Consider the following 18,194-nt stretch of genomic DNA (forward strand, 5'->3'; position numbering starts at 1 on the left):
ACTTTAGAAAAACTGATCAAGAATGGCTTGTAATGGCTTGTGACAAGGCAGGGTGGGGAGCGGCTGATGAAGGAGGTAGAAGTCTTCTGTCAGCTTGATGTTTTAGGGAAAGAAGTGTCTTGTTTTCTGACCTTTACATAAAAAAAAAAAAAAAAAAAAAGAACCCCCCCCTTCCCCAAAGCAACAGGCTTCATCCTGGATTAATTAGCTGGTTTTGTGGTCTGGGTATAGTTTTCATCAAGACTAGGTTTTGCTTCTCTCTGCAGGGGCAGCTCTCAAACAAGATACTCTTACAGTTTTTTGAAAGGAAAAAAATCATGAGGACAAGTCAGGGTTACTGTGTGAAACCAGTGTTTGTGCGGAGATGAGCAGATGATCTGTGCTTAATTATTTGTAAAGGCTGCCAGTGGAGAGCTTATTTTTAAAGGAAGGGTTTTATTATAGCAACTCTGCTTGCCTCAGACTTTCTCACAAAACTCATTTGCTTTTCATGGTGGTTTGCTCCTTGATTCCATTATTGTATCTCAGAGAGGAATGTTGTGTTCTATCTGTCTATCTTTCCTGAAGATAGGAAGAAAGGCTCTGGAGATAGGCTCTGCTTTTGGAGCTAGGACCTAACCATCTCTGGCTCTTCAGGTCATGGTCACAGAATCCCATGGGGTTGGAAGGGACCTCTGGAGATCATCCAGTCCAACCCCCTGCCAGAGCAGGGCCACCCAGAGCAGGTCCCACAGGAACGTGTCCAGGCGGGTTTGGAAGGAGACTCCACCAACTCTCTGGGCAGCCTCTTCCAGGGCTCTGCCACCCTCACAGGAAAGAAGTTCCTCCTCATCTTTAGGTGGAACTACTTCTATTCAAGTTTGTGCCCATTTCCTCTTGTCCTGTCCCTGGGCACCACTGGAAAAAGACCGACACCATCCTCTTGACACCCTCCCTTTAAGTATTTCTAAGCCTTGATCAGATTCCCCCTCAGCCTTCTCTTCTCCAGACTACAAAGACCCAAGTCCCTCAGCCTCTCCTCGTAAGGGAGATGCTCCAGGCCCCTCATCATCTCTGTAGCCCTCTGCTGTCCCCTCTCCAGCAGTTCCCTGTCCTTCTGGAACTGGGGAGCCCACAACTGGTCCCAGTGCTCCAGATGGGGCCTCCCCAGGGCAGTGGCCTTCTTGACCACAAGGGCCCATTGCTGGCTCATGGCCATCCTGTTGTCCACCAGGACTCCCAGGTCTTTCTCCTCAGAGCTGCTCTCCACCAGGTCACCCCCAACCTGTCCTGATGCAGGGGGTTATTTCTCCCCAGGTGCAGCACCCTGCACTTATCTTTATTGAATTTCATCAGGTTCTTCTCTGCCCAACTCTCCAGCCTGTCCAGGTCTTGCTGGATGGCAGCACAGCCTTCCATCCTGTCAGCCACCCCTCCCAGTTTTGTATCGTCAGCAAACTTGCTGAGGGTCCATCCCATCCCTTTGTCCGGGTCATTGATGAAAATACAGAAGACTGGACCCAGTACTGACCCCTGGGGGACTCCACTTGTTACAGACCTCCAACTAGATTCTGTGTCCCTAATCACGACCTTCTGAGCTCTCTCTTTTGGCCAGTTTTCAATCCACCTCACTGTCCATTCTTCTAATCCACACTTCCTAAACTGATCTGTGAGGATGCTGTGGGAGATGCTGTGATCGGTGCTTTCTGAAGGGGACTGCTTTAATACCTGAGGTTCAGAGATTGGAATGGACCTGCATCTCTTTCCTCTGTGGGATCGCTCGGTGATCACAGCCATGCATGTCCTCATCCTCCTTGAACCCTGTTGACCTGCACTTATCTTTATTGAATTTCATCAGGTTCTTCTCTGCCCAACTCTCCAGCCTGTCCAGGTCTTGCTGGATGGCAGCACAGCCTTCCATCCTGTCAGCCACCCCTCCCAGTTTTGTATCGTCAGCAAACTTGCTGAGGGTCCATCCCATCCCTTTGTCCGGGTCATTGATGAAAATACAGAAGACTGGACCCAGTACTGACCCCTGGGGGACTCCAGTTGTTACAGACCTCCAAATAGATTCTGTGTCCCTAATCACAACCCTCGGAGCTCTGTTTTTTGGCCAGTTTTCAATCCACCTCACTGTCCATTCTTCTAATCCACACTTCCTAAACTGATCTGTGAGGATGCTGTGGGAGATGCTGTGATGGGTGCTTTCTGAAGGGGACTGCTTTAATACCTGAGGTTCAGAGATTGGAATGGATCTGCATCTTCTTTCCTCTGTGGGATCACTCTTGGTGCAGAGTCATTGCTAAAGCAGCTTCTCCATGCACTGCTCTGTTGCTGGCAGCTTTTCTTCCCTTGGTTATCTAGCAGGTACAGAGCCTGGTTTTATGTTTTATTCAGCCTGAAACTGCACTAAAAATTGGCGCTGCTTTTGCAAAGCAAGTTGGTAGGAAGCTATTTTGGTGGAGGCATTTCCCATCCCTTTGTCCGGGTCATTGATGAAAATACAGAAGACTGGACCCAGTACTGACCCCTGGGGGACTCCACTTGTTACAGACCTCCAACTAGATTCTGTGTCCCTAATCACGACCTTCTGAGCTCTCTCTTTTGGCCAGTTTTCAATCCACCTCACTGTCCATTCTTCTAATCCACACTTCCTAAACTGATCTGTGAGGATGCTGTGGGAGATGCTGTGATGGGTGCTTTCTGAAGGGGACTGCTTTAATACCTGAGGTTCAGAGATTGGAATGGACCTGCATCTCTTTCCTCTGTGGGATCGCTCGGTGATCACAGCCATGCATGTCCTCATCCTCCTTGAACCCTGTTGATCTGCATCTTCTTTCCTCTGTGGGATCACTCTTGGTGCAGAGTCATTGCTAAAGCAGCTTCTCCATGCACTGCTCTGTTGCTGGCAGCTTTTCTTCCCTTGGTTATCTAGCAGGTACAGAGCCTGGTTTTATGTTTTATTCAGCCTGAAACTGCACTAAAAATTGGCGCTGCTTTTGCAAAGCAAGTTGGTAGGAAGCTATTTTGGTGGAGGCATTGTTGGTACACTTGTGGTGGATCTTCTGTCCCACCAGCATGCTCTTGCAGCCCTAACGAGCCTGCTTCACCTGGAGGAGCACTTTTCTTGCCTGCAGAGAGAGCAGGTACGCTGTGGAAGGGGAGTTTGCTGGTTTAACCCATACTGGCAGTCTTTCTCTTGTAGTCCTGGGTCTGTGGTCCCTTAAAATGGCCACTACTTAAACAGTCTTGTTGCCCAGATCTTTAAGGTAGAACGGTTTGGCTGCAGTTTTTGTGTCCATGATGTTGCCGAAGTGCCCCTGCACGTGGCAGCAGGCTGGGAGGGCCGGGCTCAGCTTTTTATTCTGATGGACCATCCGCACAGCTGGGCATGTCCTCATCCTCCTTGAACCCTGTTGAAAGCTTGGGTTGTAGGACATCTGTTTGGGCAGTTAGATGGACTACCAGGAAGGGGGTTTGTTTGCTTCAGTTTCCTGTGTCTTTTCAGAGACTTGGAGGTAACAAGTCCTTATTTCTAGGTCTACATGCAGCTCCTTCAACTCCCAAATGACACTGTTTAAGCTACTGCTATTTGCCTCCCATTTCCTATCATCTCAGTGACAATTTGCTTTCCTGGTGAGGGTGCAGACCCTCCAGCTTTCCTGGTGCGTCTGATGTCCCCCTCCCAGTGCTCCAGTCCATCCAGCCTTTCCTTCTGCAGTGTGTTTCTCGGCTTGCTAGGCTCCAGCAGCTCCTCATGAGGTCCTCTTGTGACCTGTACAACCAGCCCAAGCTCTTGAGAAGCTGTCAGAAGGAAAGGCTTCCCACTGCAGTCCCCAGCCCTCTGCCAGTTTGCGTACAGCAAGTTGGCATGAAGTTCAGCTTCTGAAGGCGAAGGCTAAATATGCAATTTCATTGGAATGGTGTAACTTAATGTAGTAATTAACTCAGTATTTCATATGTGAAATATTTCATGTATTTGATAACGTGTTCCTATCTTGGAATGAGATTCTGCTGATTGATTCAATTCTTCTCCTACGTGCTACGATTAGAGGGGTCATCGCTTACAAAAAGTGGGGACTGGGGTGTGTAGAAGAGAAGAATTGGATGAATCCAGGTGGAACATGCTTTTGTGTTGTTGACGTATTGCCCTAGCTCTTATATACATTATGACATAGTGGTTTTTGTCAAACCCCTCCAGCTGCACAGCTCAAATTTTTTTGAGGGAACAGATTTAGATTGGAGATGAGGAGAGGGTTCTTCACTGTGAGGGTGGTGGAGCACTGGAACAGGTTGCCCAGGGAGGTGGTTGAGGCCCCATCCCTGGAGATATTCAAGGAGAGGCTCGATGAGGCCCTGGGCAACCTGGTCTAGTTGGGGGTGTCCCTGCTGACTGCGGGGGGGTCGGACTAGATGGCCTTTGGAGGTCCCTTCCGGCCTGGACAACTCTATGACTCTATGATTGTATGATTCTATGACTTTATTGTGCAAATGTGTATTGTCTATATTGTTCATGTTGCACCTCTGCAGACGCCATGAGGTACTTCATAAATAATCTAAAAAATTTCTGCAAAGAGTGAGAAGAGAAATATTTCTGACTGATCTTTCTGCTTTCTCTAGCTTCCTGGTCGCAACTTTAGGCAAGGCTGCAATGCTGATGTTGGTGACAAGTGGATCTGGCTGAAATGAGATCTTGGAGCCCTACCTACGAGGGACCATGGCACTTGAGTGAAGAAGAAGCTGAGTTCAGCATGCCTGCTCCACATCCGTTGCGTAGTTGCGAAGGAAAATGCTGGTTAAATAATCTTCCAGCTACAGTATAAGAGAATAAGACTCCTGGAAGGGAAATCACTTTATTCTGGTTTGTTCTTCCCTGATGAATTTCAGGGTGGCTTTGTCTTGGGTGTTTGATAGTCAGCGTGTGATAGCAAGGTGATCTGCTATTCCACTTAAGCTCGATGCTGAACTTCCTCTTCATCATATATGTGGCATATTATACAGGTTGTTTTGCTGAATCAAGAGAAATTAAACCTGTATCCTCCTGGCTCTCACAAAAGTTCACTTCTTGCTCTGTTGTGCGTGGTGTCCTATTAGTTTCATTAGAAGTGTGCACATGCTAAAAACCCATGCTTTCATCATCTGCTGAAAGCCTCTTACTGGGCATCGCCGTCAAAGCAGGCAAGCTTTAAAAAGTTCACTCCAGGGGTAGACTTAAAGCTCGATGCTGAACTTCCTCTTCATCAAGACTGTGGCATATTATACAGGTTGTTTTGCTGAATCAAGAGAAATTAAACCTGTATCCTCCTGGCTCTCACAAAAGTTCACTTCTTGCTCTGTTGTGCGTGGTGTCCTATTAGTTTCATTAGAAGTGTGCACATGCTAAAAACCCATGCTTTCATCATCTGCTGAAAGCCTCTTACTGGGCATCGCCGTCAAAGCAGGCAAGCTTTAAAAAGTTTATTGAGAGAAGGAAATAAGTGTTGATTTTAATTTAAATACCAAAATGTGCGTAAAAGTATTAAAAAAAAAAAAAAAAGCTTCAGAATAATTGCCAGCAACTGTACTCATAACTTCTTCCGTTGAATGGTCACTATAGATCAAAATGTTTGTTGGATATAAAAGACAAACGTAATTATTATTTCTGCAGGTCCCTGAAAGTCCCAAGTTGGAGTTCTTTTTAAAGAAATTATTCATTTGGTATTAGTTAGTCACAGAAATGAGGCACCTTGGAGTCGGTTCAAGCAACGGTCTCCCGATTTAGTCTGCAGTAATTCATAGAATCATAGAATCATTGAGGTTGGAAGAGACCCTTGGGATCATCGAGTCCAACCATCTCCCCTACTCTACAAAGTCCTCCCCTACACCATGTCCCTCAGTACCCCATCTAAACGGCCCTTAAACACAGCCAGGGATGGTGACTCCACCCCCTCCCTGGGCAGCCTGTTCCAATGCCCAACCACTCTTTCGGTGAAAGCAGCCCTGCCCCTGCCCGTATCAGAACTTGGATGGAAAGACTCCTTCAAGGAGAGCCTCGGGGGCCTGCTTAGGTAGTGAAATAAATGAGCGGTGGGATAGATGGTGTAGTTCTTCTCACTGATCTCTTTGCTTCCATGTTCTGGCTTGTATCAAAAATAGTGTGACCAGCAGAAGTAGGGAGGTGATTGTGCCCCTGTACTCAGCACTGGTGAGGCCACACCTCGAGTGTTGTGTCCAATTTTGGGCACCTCAATCCAAGAGAGATCTGGAGGTGCTGGAGCGAGTGCAGAGGAGGGCAACGCCCCCGTTCCTGTCGGCGCAGGGGTTCCTCACTGCAGGTGGAAGCAGAGGAGGCAGGGGTGATTCACACCCATCCCAGCCCTTAATGACACCATGCTCATGGGAGGGGAGAGCATCGGGCAGCTACACCTGGCAAAAACCTCTGGGAGTGACTGTTCTCCCCCAGAAAACCTCTGCTACTCTTCAGTGCTCCATCCATTGGAATGGGCATTGGAATAGGCTGCCCAGGGAGGGGGTGGAGTCACCATCCCTGGGTGTGTTTAAGGGCCGTTTAGATGGGGTACTGAGGGATATGGTGTAGGGGAGGACTTTGTAGAGTAGGGGAGATGGTTGGACTCGATGATCCCAAGGGTCTCTTCCAACCTCAATGATTCTATGATTCTATGTTTTATGGCCTTAGAGTTTCATCTCTGGTCGCGAAAGGACTGACTCTGCTGCCACCATGCCACCCTGTGCTAATGCAGCTGGTGGCTTCACAATGACAAGCCAGCGCTTGCTTAGAACTTGGCAAGATCTCTGCGTGTTTTCAACCTTCCAGAGGCTGGTTATTGGGGCTCTGGGGCGATACATGTTGCAGCTGGGCAGCGAGCTCCCTTGTCCCATGGCTTCCTGGGGAGGTCTGTCTGAGTGCTCTCATGCCTGAGGACCTGCCAGCCTCAGCCACTCTTGTCTTCTCCTGTGCAACGGGATCCTAAGCAGTTAGGGTTAGCTTTTCTTTACCTATCCAAGCAGATAGTAATGCCCATGGAGATGAACATCTGCTGTGGCTTTAGGTTTCCTTTGGAGTACTCCAGATCATAGAATCACAGAATGGTTAGAGTTGGAAGGGACCTTAAAGATCATGGAGTTCCAACCCCCTGCCCTGGGCAGGGACACCTCCCACCAGACCAGGTTGCTCCAAGCCCCATCCAGCCTGGCCTTGAACCCCTCCAGGGATGGGGCAGCCATCTGCAACGGGATCCTAAGCAGCTAGGGTTAGCTTTTCTTTACCTATCCAAGCAGATAGTAATGCACATGGAGATGAAAAGAACATCTGCTGTGGCTTTAGGTTTCCTTTGGAGTACTCCAGATCATAGAGCTGGCTCGTATGGCAAGCAGTGTGCTACGACAAAATGGATGTTGAGCCTGCTTTTTTTTATCCTGGTTTGATAAGTAAACTCTGGTTTGAAAGTAAAACTTCTTATAAACTAAATCTGTGAAATAACTTTCTCTCCCCTGTTGCTGTAGGAAGGAGCATTAGCTGTGTTTTTTCTTTTCCCTCCTTCCCACTCCCAATGCCTCAAAAAAAACCCCCAAAATATCTCTTTTAGCAAACCAGCTGTAAAGTTTTTGGATTTTAAAGACTGTGCTGTGCCAGTTGGATGAATTTATCTCCCTTGTCCCATGGCTTCCTCGGGAGGTCTCTCTGAGTGCTCTCATGCCTGAGGACCTGCCAGCCTGAGCCACTCTTGTCTTCTCCTCTGCAACGGGATCCTAAGCAGCTAGGGTTAGCTTTTCTTTACCTATCCAAGCAGATAGTAATGCACATGGAGATGAAAAGAACATCTGCTGTGGCTTTAGGTTTCCTTTGGAGTACTCCAGATCATAGAATCATAGAATGGTTAGAGTTGGAAGGGACCTTCAAGGTCATCCAGTTCCAACCCCCTGCCCTGGGCAGGGACACCTCCCACCAGCCCAGGTTGCTCCAAGCCCCATCCAGCCTGGCCTTGAACCCCTCCAGGGATGGGGCAGCCACAGCTTCTCTGGGCAACCTGTTCCAGTGTCTCACCACCCTCACAGCAAAGAATTTCTTCCTGGTATCTCATCTCAATCTCCCCTCTTCCCATTTAAACCCCCTTGTCCTGTCACTGCAGGTGAATTTCTTCCTAATACCAAATCTCCCCTCTGTAGATCTGTTTCTACAGGTGTCCTCCACCTCAGTATTGCTGTGTCTTACAGGTGCTGTGCTTCTCTTGGGTCTCTCAGAAAGGCTTTTTGTGCTGCGTGTGGTGGTGGTGGAGCCGTTGTGTTCAGGGTTGCTGCAGTGGGGCACAGTGGGGTGCAGGGCATTCCTGAGACACTTCCCTGCCTGCTCCAGTCAGGAAAAGCAGCTTGTATGGCAAGCAGTGTGCTACGACAAAATGGATGTTGAGCCTGCTTTTTTTTTATCCTGGTTTTCACTCTGCTTTGAAAGTAAAACTTCTTATAAACTAAATCTGTGAAATAACTTTCTCTCCCCTGTTGCTGTAGGAAGGAGCATTAGCTGTGTTTTTTCGTTTCCCTCCTTCCCACTCCCAATGCCTCAAAAAAAACCCCCAAAATATCTCTTTTAGCAAACCAGCTGTAAAGTTTTTGGATTTTAAAGACTGTGCTGTGCCAGTTGGATGAATTTATCTCCAGTTCTTCGTTAGATTGGAGAAGATAAAATGGCTCGAGTCCTCTCCATGCTTTTGTGTAGGTGTGTATGTGGTTTCATCTGCAGTCTGTCCTCTCACGCCGAGCTCCTCTTGCCCGTGGGGATGTCTGGGGAAGCTGCCTCTCGCCCGTCACGTCCCGTGTGTGATCCTGCCTGCTCCCTGGGAGTGGTGGTGGCTCACTGACAGACATTGGCCATGTTTTATGGGCAGAAAGAACCACTGGCTCTCCCCATGTTGGCAGCTCGTTAGTCCCGTCGTCTTAGTGACTGACTCTCCCTTCAGGTTCGCTTTTCGGTTGTGGAGGAAGGGTGAAAGGAAAGAGGAGGTGGGTGGGGATGGGTCCTGCCAACCAAAACGAAGCCCTGACACGCTGCAGCCTCAGATGAGGTTGTGAAGATTGCCTCTTGGCCTCAGGAACCTGCGAGTTCATGCCAGCACCTGTCCCGCTCTAAAAACTCGGCTTACCGCGTTTCAGATTTGGTCTCTTCACCATCCCCCTCTGGCCTTCGCTGTGGTCGATGGGTGCATGTTTGTGCTGTCCCAGTATGTCCGTTAGCAGCTTCCTTGTCAGCTGGGGGAAGGCTGAAATGCTCTGGGGTGTGACAAGGTCACCCTTTCTGCTGAAGGTACTCGCTTGTGTGTCAGCTTTGCCCTTCAGCTCGAGGTACTGACTCCTCACCTCTCCCTGCCCACCTTGTGCTCTTCAGCAGCGGCTGCAATTAAGAGACCCAGCGAGTTTCTTCTTCCCCTTCCTCCTTCAAAGTGTGACTTTCATGTTCTAACAGCGGTGAGGTTTGGATATTCACCATGCTGCTTCACTTCTGTGGAAAGAAAAAAAGAGTCTGAACTTTCATGTTCTAACAGCAGTGAGGTTTGGTTCACTTCTGTGGAAAGAAAAAAAGAGTCTGTGGTGCTGCAGCAAGAGAGAAGATGTCACTGCTGTGCCCTCGCCACCAGCAGAGCCAGTGCTTTCTGTTCCCCCTGCTGAGCAAAGTGTGATTGAGGGGCACGACGTGTTCCAGCTGGCTCCAAATGCTGTTTACCAAAGACAAAATGCTGTTTTGTGGTGCTGCAGCGAGAGAGAAGATGTCACTGCTGTGCCCTCGCCACCAGCAGAGCCAGTGCTTTCTGTTCCCCCTGCTGAGCAAAGTGTGATTGAGGGGCACGACGTGTTCCAGCTGGCTCCAAATGCTGTTTACCAAAGACAAAATGCTGTTTACCCAATGAATCACTTCTGCAAAAGTTAATGGAAGCGAGCAGAGCAGAGGGGAGGTGGGATGGCACGCTGCTCCCCAGAAATGTGCCTCCTTGGGTTGAGTGTAAGCTCAGCATTTACGGAGAACCTCAAAAGCCATCTGCGTTCAAGGAAGTCTTGGAGGAAAGGGAGGTCCAAAGGCTGATGAAAAGGTTTGGCTCTTCCAGGAACATAGGTTCCTGGCCTTCTGTTGACTTGCATGTGGTCTTGGGCAAGCTTCTGGGAGGTGCATAGGAGTTCCCATCTGTGTTGGTCAAAACCGAGCCCATCTGAGAGCGTTGCCTCCCATGGCCCTGCTTAGCTTGTACGCCAGATGAATGTTTTGTAAGACACCTGTTGAGAGATAGGGTAGGCATTCAACATGGTTTTCTGTGATGCTTTCCTCAGGGCTGAAGGGAGGCAGGGTCGAGGTTTCCCTGCCAGAAAGGTGCAGCTCTGCGGTCCCAGCTTGTCTGTCCTCCAGCAGGTGAGAAGGTGCCGTGCCTCAGTCTTGGTGCAGTGATGAGCAGAGACTTGGCCACCCAGGAGGCTGCTTCGCTCCAGTTTTGGTGCCACGGGTTGAAGATCCCTATCGTGCTAGAGAAAGGAGCTCATACTAGAGTGCATTCCTGAGAGAGGGAAACTCCTTCCCCTGGAGTTTCCCTTTCTCAGGAACCTGGGGGTGTTGGTGGACTGTCAGCTGAACAGGAGCCAGCAGTGTGCCCAGGTGGCCAAGGAAGCCACCAGCATCCTGGCCTGTGTCAGGAACAGTGTGGGGAGTAGGGCCCGAGAGGTGATGGTCCCCCTGTCCTGGGCACTGGTGAGGCCTCACCTTGAGTGCTGGGTCCAGTTTTGGGCCCCCTACCATAAAAAAGACATTGAGGTGCTGGAGCGGGTCCAGAGAAGGGCAACAAAGATGGTGAGGGGTCTGGAGCACAAGTCTTATGAGGAGAGGCTGAGGGAGCTGGGGGTGTTCAGCCTGGAGAAGAGGAGGCTGAGGGGAGACCTTATTGCTCTCTCCAACTCCCTGAAAGGAGGGTGTAGAGAGGTGGGGGTCGGTCTCTTTTCTCAAGTCACAGGCGACAGGACGAGAGGAAATGGCCTCAAGTTGCACCAGGGGAGGTTCAGGCTGGATATTAGGAAACATTTTTTCACTGAAAGGGTTTTCAGACATTGGAATGGGCTGCCCAGGGAGGTGGTTGAGGCCCCATCCCTGGAGGTGTTCAAAAGCCGGGTTGATGTAGTGCTGGGAGGTCTGGTTTAGTGATGATGCTCCTTGTTTGTTGTGTGGGTGTCTATTTTTGTCAGTTAGGTTGACGGCTGGACAAGATGATCTTTAAGGTCCCTTCCAACCTAGAAGATCCTGTGATTCTGGTAGTCACTCTGTGAGAAGTGCTGAATTTGCTCTGCCCCTGATGAGAGGGCAGCATTTCTGCACGTGGCTGCTGCTCGGGTAGCGTCCCAGGTGGCAGGATGGCAGGAAACTTGCAGATTCTGCTCTGGTTCCCAGCTTTTTAAGTCTTTATTTGCCAAATGCATATTCACAGCGAGGTGAAAACAAGCATGTTGTCTGCTGCTGCTGCTGTGTAATTCCTCTTACAGGTGCTGGAGCCCAGCCTCGCTGCTTCTATCTGATGGGACCACTTCTGACTGTTTGATTCCTGCCGGTGTTCTCCACCCTCCCAAACAAAAACTGCAGGCACAAAACGATGCCTAAATTTTTACGTGCCTGAGAAAAGCTTTGTCTCAATTAGCTCAGTGGGTTCTGAGTGTCTGCAGAGATAAGCCAGGCATTGAAATCTGTGGTTCCCTCCAGGAGGGGCAGACACCACACCTCATTCCTCCACCTGCTCGTGTGGATCAGCAGTTCAGAGAGCGTGGCCTAGAGACACAATTCCAGACAGTGGTGCTGCATTGGGGAATGAGGGCTGCGTGTCCCAGTTGGTGTGTGGGCTGCTGCACCCCCAGGAGAGCCTTCCCAACGCCCAGCTGTGTCTCTGCACGGAGGCGTGGGGCGGAGAGATGCGAGTGTGAGACCTCGGGAGGTTCACTGGTGGGTCTGGCTGGGTGTGGGGTCACAGGCATGCCAAATGGAGGGGTGTTTCTCCCAGCTGGGGGCTAAAAGTTGTGGTGGAGCCAGGGTTTTGGTTTCTCTGGGTTCCTCGCCTCGCTGCTGCAGGGGTCCTCCGGGCAGAAAAGTGGGGAACCAGCTCTTCAGGGGGGACAGGGTTGTTGGTCTCTTCTCCCAAGTCACAGGTGATGGGACAAGAAGAAATGGCCTCAAGTTGCCCCAGGGGAGGTTCAGGTTGGATATTAGGGAAAATTTCTTCACTGAAAGGGTTATCAGGCCTTGGAATGGGCTGCCCAGGGAAGGGGTTGAGGCACCATCCCTGGAGGTTTTCAAGAGACAAGTTGACATGGTGCTTGGGAATATGGCAATATGGTGTAGTGTTGGGTTTTGGGGTTTTTTTGTTGGTCAGTGTTAGGTTGGTGGTTGGACTAGATGATCTTAAAGGTCCCCTCCAACCTAGGTGATTCTGTGATTCTGTGCTGCATTATGGTGCCACTCCGCATTTCACAAAATGGGATGGAAGTGCAATTTCTCGAGCCGCTTGATGTACAAGTTTGCTCTCTTCTGGTTCCTCCTGCTTACGAGAAGGCTGGTCCAAGCAGGTTGGGACTTTGTATGGAAGCTTATTTCCTTTCTGGGAATCAAATTCTTACATAAAAAGCTCACAGTAGAGTTTGTTGTGTAAAGGGAGTTGATGCAGGCAAAGAATTGACCAAAGCAGTGCTAAGGGAAAGTAGGCATGGCCCGTGGTGGCCCAGGTTGTGCCTGTCTGCTGGTGCCTGCCATCATCTCTGGGTGTTTTGGGAGACAAGGTTGACTTTTATCATCCTGTAAGAGATGTGTTTAGAAACTGGTGGAGCCACCACTGAGCAGGGTGGGATTGTGACAGAGACTCCCATTTGCTGTCTTCAGGAATCCGTGTTCTGCCTGCTCACAGGAGACACCCAAGCCTCTGAAGGAAGGGTTCCTGTTGTCCTCAGTAGCCGAGGCAGAAGTGTGGAGTCTGTCCGCCCTGGGTTTGCCTCCCCAGAAGCCCTGGCTGCTGTGTAAGCTGGTTCCTACTCCCGGAATAAAGTCCTTGGTGGCAACACTTAAAGCAGCAGCTGTCCCATTGCTCTGTTTTCCTTTGAGAATTAACGTTGGTACCTGGAGGTGGTTTTGATCTCCTGTTGTGAAATAGCTGGGTGCTGCTGGGGTCGTTGCTGGAGGGACATCTGGACGCGTTATCAGTGGTGATGGCATCTTCTGGGGGGTTGACTGAGGCCCAACTTACCCATGGCAGGAGGGGGTAGAAGTGAGGTGCAGGGTTAGGGCAGCGTTACCTGGGTTTTAGTACTTCTGGCCCGTGTGGTGTGTGGTGGGACCACAGCTGAAACCATGGCACAGCTTTTCATCTTTGCTCCGTCCCTGGTTTACTCTGCCTGCTCCCTCTGTGCCACCACACTGGATATGGATGAGCCAGGCTTGTCCTGCCAGCTGAAATGGTCCTGGAAGTCAAGCTGGTGTGGGCAGGGCCTGCACCTTCAATGAGAATGAGAAACCAAAGCCACCACAGTCTCTGAGAAGGTCTCACAAATCCCCGCTGGCTTCTCCTTAGGGTGCTTGGTCTGAGCACAAGTGAGAAAGAGATCCTGCAGCTTGGCAGAGGAGAAGGGAGGCGAGGGACCAAACTTGGGTGAGGCTTCAAAGCTGATGCTCTAATTGCTGCTTCCTGATTATGGTCTGGGTTGTCCTAGGTTGTAAGTTGGTGATAAAGACCAACCGCCAGGCAGGTCCCAGGCAGGACCAGGGAAATGAGCCGACCCTTCTGGCAGGGTATCCAGGGCAAGCGTGGCTTTCAGGTGACTTTGTCCAGTATATTAATTCCAGGGATGGGATCTTTGCTGCTTCCACCAGTTCCCCGTGAGGGACTGTGAAGGCTCATTGCTGTGTTGGGACAGACTGGTGCTGTGTTGCTCTGCAGGCAGTGGTGGAGAGCAGCAGAAGACTGTATGGGGACAGATTCCTTCCGTGCTCTGGCGTGTCTGACAGCTCTCTGCTGACCTGAGGAACTTCAACAAAGGCAAGTGCAGGGTGCTGCACCTGGGGAGGAATAACCCCCTGCACCAGGACAGGTTGGGGGTGACCTGCTGGAGAGCAGCTCTGAGGAGAAAGACCTGGGAGTCCTGGTGGACAACAGGATGCCCATGAGCCAGCAATGGGTCCTTGTGGCCAAGAAGGCCAATGGCATCCTGGGGGGCATCAGGAAGAGGAGAGATGATGAGGGGCCTGGAGCATCTCTCTTATGAGGAGAGGCTGAGGGACTTGGGTCTCTTGAGTCTGGAGAAGACTGAGGGGAGATCTGATCAATGCTTAGAAATACTTAAAGGGAGGGTGTCAAGAGGATGGGGCTGGTCTTTTTTCAGTGGTGCCCAGGGGCAGGACAAGAGGAAATGGGCACAAATTTGAATAGAAGAAGCTCCACCTAAAGATGAGGAGGAACTTCTTTCCTGTGAGGGTGGCAGAGCCCTGGCAGAGGCTGCCCAGGGAGGTGGTGGAGTCTCCTTCTCTGGAGACATTCAAACCCACCTGGACACGTTCCTGTGGGACCTGCTCTGGCAGGGGGTTGGACTGGATGATCTCCAGAAGTCCCTTCCAACCCCGTGGCATTCTGTGACCTGTGTGTACCACTATGCTCCCAAATCCTGTTAGCAGCTTGAGACACTCCTGCCAAGGAGTTCCAAGGATGGCCCTGACTTTTCCCCGTGCAAAATAAGGCCAGGTTGGTAAGTCCTGGGGCTGCTCCAAATCCTGTTAGCAGCTTGAGACACTCCTGCCAGTTCCAAGGATGGCTCTGACTTTTCCCCGTGCAAAGCTAAGGCCAGGTTGGTAAGTCCTGGGGCTGCTCCGGTGTCCTGTGTCCCTTTGGGTTGGTGACAGTGGGTGAAGCACAACCCTGCCAATTCCATCACAGCTTCCGTGGGGGGCAGAGGGTGCAGGTGGTGGTCGGCAGGCGGGGGGGCTCTCTCATGTTCTCTCCCAAGCTGAAGGCATGTGGTGTGGGCTCTTCCCCCAGGCAACATTTCGGCAGCTCTTTGAGCCATGGTCCCACCTCCCAGCCAGGAGCTGGGCGGGAGGGCTGCTTCCCAGCCTCCTGCAGGACTGGTCTTCTTGGCCATGGGGAGACAAGAGGTGAAGAAGGTGACCTGCTGGGAGCCACGCAACAGATGTGGGATTGTGGCAGGCACAGAGCGTCAGCTTCTGCCCAGCTGGTCTCTTGTGGCCCAACTGCTCCTTCTTCTTCTCCTAGCCATGCTTGTTGCCACCCCAGGGACTTAATGGCCGTTGCTGGAGTCCCTGCAGGTCTGGTTTCCCCCTTGGTGTCCCTCTGCACGCAGCGTTTTGGCAGGGAGGCATGTTGAACCAGGCAAGGTGTCCTCCCCCTTAGAGTTGGCAGGAGCTCCTCGGAGGCAGAATCACTTCCCTACCCGATAACATCTCTCCCTGTGTGCTCAGATCTGGGTTGTGATACCGCTGGGTCACCCACCGGTGGTCACCTCGCACTGGTGTTTCCTGGCGCGGCTCCGAGCACACAGGACCTGCTGGTGTCCTCCCCGTCCTTCTCTTGGATTTGTGTCCCCTGCACTGTGTTATATCACGGCGCTGACTGGGAGCTGGAGAGCATCTCCACCTCTTGCTGGTTTCCAGTAGGATGCACAGAGCTTTCCCAGTACATCCCATCAGATGGCAGCGCAGCCTGTTCCTTGGTGGAGCACTGGAGGACAATGGCAATGATGTGGGGCTTCAGAGGAGGGTCTGCAGACTGGTGTGGGGCAGGCTGGGGCAGCCAGGGCTCTGAGGATTCTGGAAGGACACTTTAATGATGCTCTTTTAACTCGGCTTTGGTGGTTACCAACACCAGGAACACCTCTGAGGTTTCCCACCCTCCTGGCTTTGATGGTGGTCCTGTATTGTGTGGCAGCTGTGGAGAACCTTGGCTCAGCCCCTGGTGAGGGGTCTGGAGAATAAGTCTTATGAGGAGAGGCTGAGGGAGCTGGGGGTGTTCAGCCTGGAGAAGAGGAGGCTGAGGGGAGACCTTATTGCTCTCTCCAACTCCCTGAAAGGAGGGTGTGGAGAGGTGGGGGTCGGTCTCTTTTCTCAAGTCCCAGGCGACAGGACAAGAGGAAATGGCCTCAAGTTGCGCCAGGGGAGGTTCAGGCTGGATATTAGGAAAAAAATTTTTCACTGAAAGGGTTCTCAGCCATTGGAATGGGCTGCCCAGGGAGGTGGTTGAGGCCCCATCCCTGGAGGTGTTCAAAAGACGGGTTGATGTGGTGCTGGGAGGTCTGGTTTAGTGATGATGCTCCTTGTTTGTTGTGTGGGTGTCTATTTTTGTCAGTTAGGTTGATGGTTGGACAAAATGATCTTTAAGGTCCCTTCCAACCTAGAAGATTCTGATTCTGTGATTCTGTCCCTTGTGTGGGCCACACAGGTTCTCTTTGCAGGTGCTTTGGCCTCTGTGTCCACAAGCCTGGTGTTCCTCGTTGCCTTATTCCGTGTCATCCCCGAGCAAGACAACCAAGTGCCCAAGTGGCATCAGGGCAGGAGGGGCACAGAGCATCTTCAGGGTGACCAGTGAGTGGGGGAACCTTTGTTCAGCTGGTTGCCAGCCTGCAGGCACTTCCCTGTTCTACAGACCCTGCCCCAGCTCGAGCTTCAGACAGGTTCCTCATTCTCAGCAGCGTGTCCTGGGCCTGCAGAGAGGATGGAGGGAGACACCTGCAGTGCCCTTGGCCAGGGTGCCCAAGTTCTTGCTCAAGAACGGAGTGAGTAAGAGCCTGTCTGGCCAAGTGCTAGACAGGAGTGTCGGGCCAGGGGACTTCCCGGGGTGGCTGCTGGCCCAGACAGCGGCGTTACTCACGGACCACAGAGAGCATCACCTGGAAGCACCTGTGCATCGGTGGCAAAGAATTTCAAACAGGAGTTGAGATCAAAGTGTGGGGCTAGAGGTCCCCCCCAGGACCTCCATGGGTCCCAGGAGGGACTAGGAGACCTGTCACGGGGTGGTGGTGTGCTGAACACCCCACCACCACCACCCAGCTCAAAGGCTGTGCCTGGCAGGTGCCCCCACGTGCTGCCCCATGCCCTGGTCACCTCTTCTCCTGATGGGTCCTACATCCCATTGTCCCTGCCTCTCCCTGGTGTCACTAGGGTGTTAGCTGGAGATCAGAAAGCACTTAGGGCTGGATCTCTCAGGAGAGCCCAGCCAAGAGGAGTGCAGTAATATATTAACATGTGATATTTTGCCGCTGTGTAATTAACTTCAGCTGCTTTCGAGCTGAAACAAATGACCCCCAAAGACCGTTTTTGTACCGGGGGAGAACTTTGAACTGTGTTACCAGCCCTTTTGTTGGCTGGGGAAGGGGAGGGGGAGCAGCCCAGCTGGAGCTGGGAGGCTGCTCCTTCTGTCTGTGGCTGCAGCTCTGTGTGTGGTTCCAGAGGAGATAGTGGGGCCCAAACCAGCCTCTTCCCCGCTGATGGTGGGTGTGCCAGCTGCGGGGTGCCCGGCCTCCCGTGCCAACAGACAGAAGTCGTTAGCTGTGACTGTAATTAACCCCCTAAAAGGGAGAGCCTGGGGCGTGGGAAACTACCGCATCCTGGGAGGAGAGCCTTTGGTTCCACCCTGGGTGGTGTCTTCTCTGCTCAGATGTACCCCGAGATGTTGGGCTTGTGGGTGGGAAGGACTTGTTCCTTGGCCTGGTGTGGCTGAAGGGGTGCGTGCCCCATGCTGTGTGTTGCCTCTGGGGTCACCTCGGGGGCTTCACACGCCGGCTGCCACCCCGGGGTCTCCCCGAGGTACCATTAATCAGGTACAAGTTAATCCAGGGCTGTTAAATTTCACCCGGCTTGTCGGGAGAGAAAATCACAGAATCACAGAATCTTCTAGGTTGGAAGGGACCTTAAAGATCACCTTGTCCAACCGTCAACCTGACTGACAAAAATAGACACCCACACAACAAACAAGGAGCATCATCACTAAACCAGACCTCCCAACACTACATCAACCCGGCTTTTGAACACCTCCAGGGATGGGGCCTCAACCCCCTCCCTGGGCAGCCCATTCCAAGGCCTGAGAACCCTTTCAGTGAAAAAATTTTTCCTAATATCCAGCCTGAACCTCCCCTGGTGCAACTTGAGGCCATTTCCTCTTGTCCTGTCGCCTGTGACTTGGGAGAAGAGACCGACCCCCACCTCTCTA

General features: G+C 51.5%; 1 protein-coding gene across 1 annotated transcript in view; it reads left to right on the forward strand.

Moving 5' to 3' along the window:
- NDUFA10 (NADH:ubiquinone oxidoreductase subunit A10) overlaps nt 1-4,921 on the forward strand; it is a 47,187-nt gene extending 42,266 nt beyond the window's left edge. Inside the window, exon 10 of the mRNA XM_014949237.1 lies at nt 4,600-4,921. Within this exon, the coding sequence (XP_014804723.1) occupies nt 4,600-4,668 (69 nt within the window). The 3' untranslated portion in view covers nt 4,669-4,921. The remainder of the gene's footprint in view (nt 1-4,599) is intronic.
- Nucleotides 4,922-18,194: the final 13,273 nt, after the last annotated feature.

The sequence above is a fragment of the Calidris pugnax genome, unplaced genomic scaffold (assembly GCF_001431845.1).
Source record: "Calidris pugnax isolate Ruff unplaced genomic scaffold, ASM143184v1 scaffold75, whole genome shotgun sequence".
NCBI lineage: Eukaryota > Metazoa > Chordata > Aves > Charadriiformes > Scolopacidae > Calidris > Calidris pugnax.